Raw genomic sequence first — 1,325 nt, forward strand, 5'->3', positions numbered from 1 at the left:
GCCCCACCCGGGCACCGAGCCACCGGGCCTGCTGGGGACCCCTGAGCGGGGGATGGGAGCCTGACCCAGGCCATTGCACTGGGAAGTCTGGTTGCCAGTCTGCGGGGGAATCACAGAGAGGACGTCGGGGGAAGGAGGTCTCCCACACCAGTGGTGCCTCAGTTTCCCCACGAGGAGCTGCGACAGAATCTGGGAGACGGCTGTTCCTCACCATCCCCTCCGGATTCCCAAGGAGGCTCACCAGGCGGGCCGAGGGTTCTGTCCTGAGGTTAATGACGAAGGGTCCTCGAAGAGTTCTGGCCCCCAGTTCCCTGTCCGGGGGGTCCCCGCCACGGACCCTAATCTGAGGAGGCGGTCACCCCTTGCCCAGGTCCCCGAGGTGGGGGCTCCCGCATCGCATCTAGGCCCAGCGCTTACGACCTCGGAGCGCAGAGGACCCAGGCGTCCGAGCCGCCCAGCCGGCCTCTCCACATTCCTCGGCGCTGGCGGAGGCGGAAGGAGATGGGATGGGACGCGGGCCCGGCGGGGAAGGGAGAGGCAGGGCCAGGTCGGGCCACGCGTGACGCCTCCCTGCCTCAGGGCCCCAGCAGGTGGACAGCCAGCGCGAGGCCCACAGGCACATCCAAGTCGGCAGGCTCCCCGGGACTCCTGACCCCTAGGCAAAATCCTCTCCCACGTCCGCCTGCCCAGAGCGCGGTGTTTGGCTGGAGTCTGGAGCAGGACCCAGCGTGACGGCCGGCGGTAGGGAGAGGGATTGAGACCAGGCTTCAAACCCCCAGGACTTACCCTCCCGCCGCCCGCTGGACTTGGGGTCCGTAGTTCAAAGGTCTCCTCGTCCTCGTCCTCGTCTCCGTCCCCGCTAAGCTCGCCGTCCCCGTAGTCCCGGTGCAGAAGAGTAAAGCCTCGACGGCAGCAGAGGAGCCACCACAATCCCCCGGGGAGAGGCATCCGGGCGAGCAGCCGGGGGATGGGAGAGCCGGCAGCCGGCGGCCGAGCTGCAGGGGGTCGTAAAACTGGCGGTGCTCCGACCCGAACGGGAGGAAAGATGAGGCGGGTGGAGGGGAAGGGAGAAGGGAACCGGGAGGAGGCAGTGTCTGGCGCTGGGGTCCAAGGGGCTGTTAGCTAGAGCCTGCGGGGGGCTCAGTGTCTGGGCCCCCGAAGGGGGAGGGGGAAAAGCGTCCAGAACCCAGGGGGAAAGATGGAGCAATGTCCGGAGCTGGGAAGTAGTGTCCGTTGTAGTGTCCAGCCCTGTGGGGGGCAGTGTCCGGTGCAGAGTCCAAGGTGGGCAGCTGTCCAAGCTCCAGAGAGGGTCGTGTCCGGTAGAG

General features: G+C 67.6%; 1 protein-coding gene across 2 annotated transcripts in view; it reads right to left on the minus strand.

The window, feature by feature from the left end:
- The window catches only part of PLEKHH3 (pleckstrin homology, MyTH4 and FERM domain containing H3), an 8,266-nt gene extending 6,947 nt beyond the window's left edge, over nt 1-1,319 (minus strand). For both annotated transcript variants that reach the window (XM_015570556.1, XM_006773880.2), the window contains exon 1: nt 787-1,319. In XM_015570556.1, the coding sequence (XP_015426042.1) occupies nt 787-948 (162 nt within the window). In that variant the 5' untranslated portion in view covers nt 949-1,319. The remainder of the gene's footprint in view (nt 1-786) is intronic.
- Nucleotides 1,320-1,325: the final 6 nt, after the last annotated feature.

This window comes from Myotis davidii, unplaced genomic scaffold (assembly GCF_000327345.1).
Source record: "Myotis davidii unplaced genomic scaffold, ASM32734v1 scaffold1527, whole genome shotgun sequence".
Lineage (NCBI taxonomy): Eukaryota > Metazoa > Chordata > Mammalia > Chiroptera > Vespertilionidae > Myotis > Myotis davidii.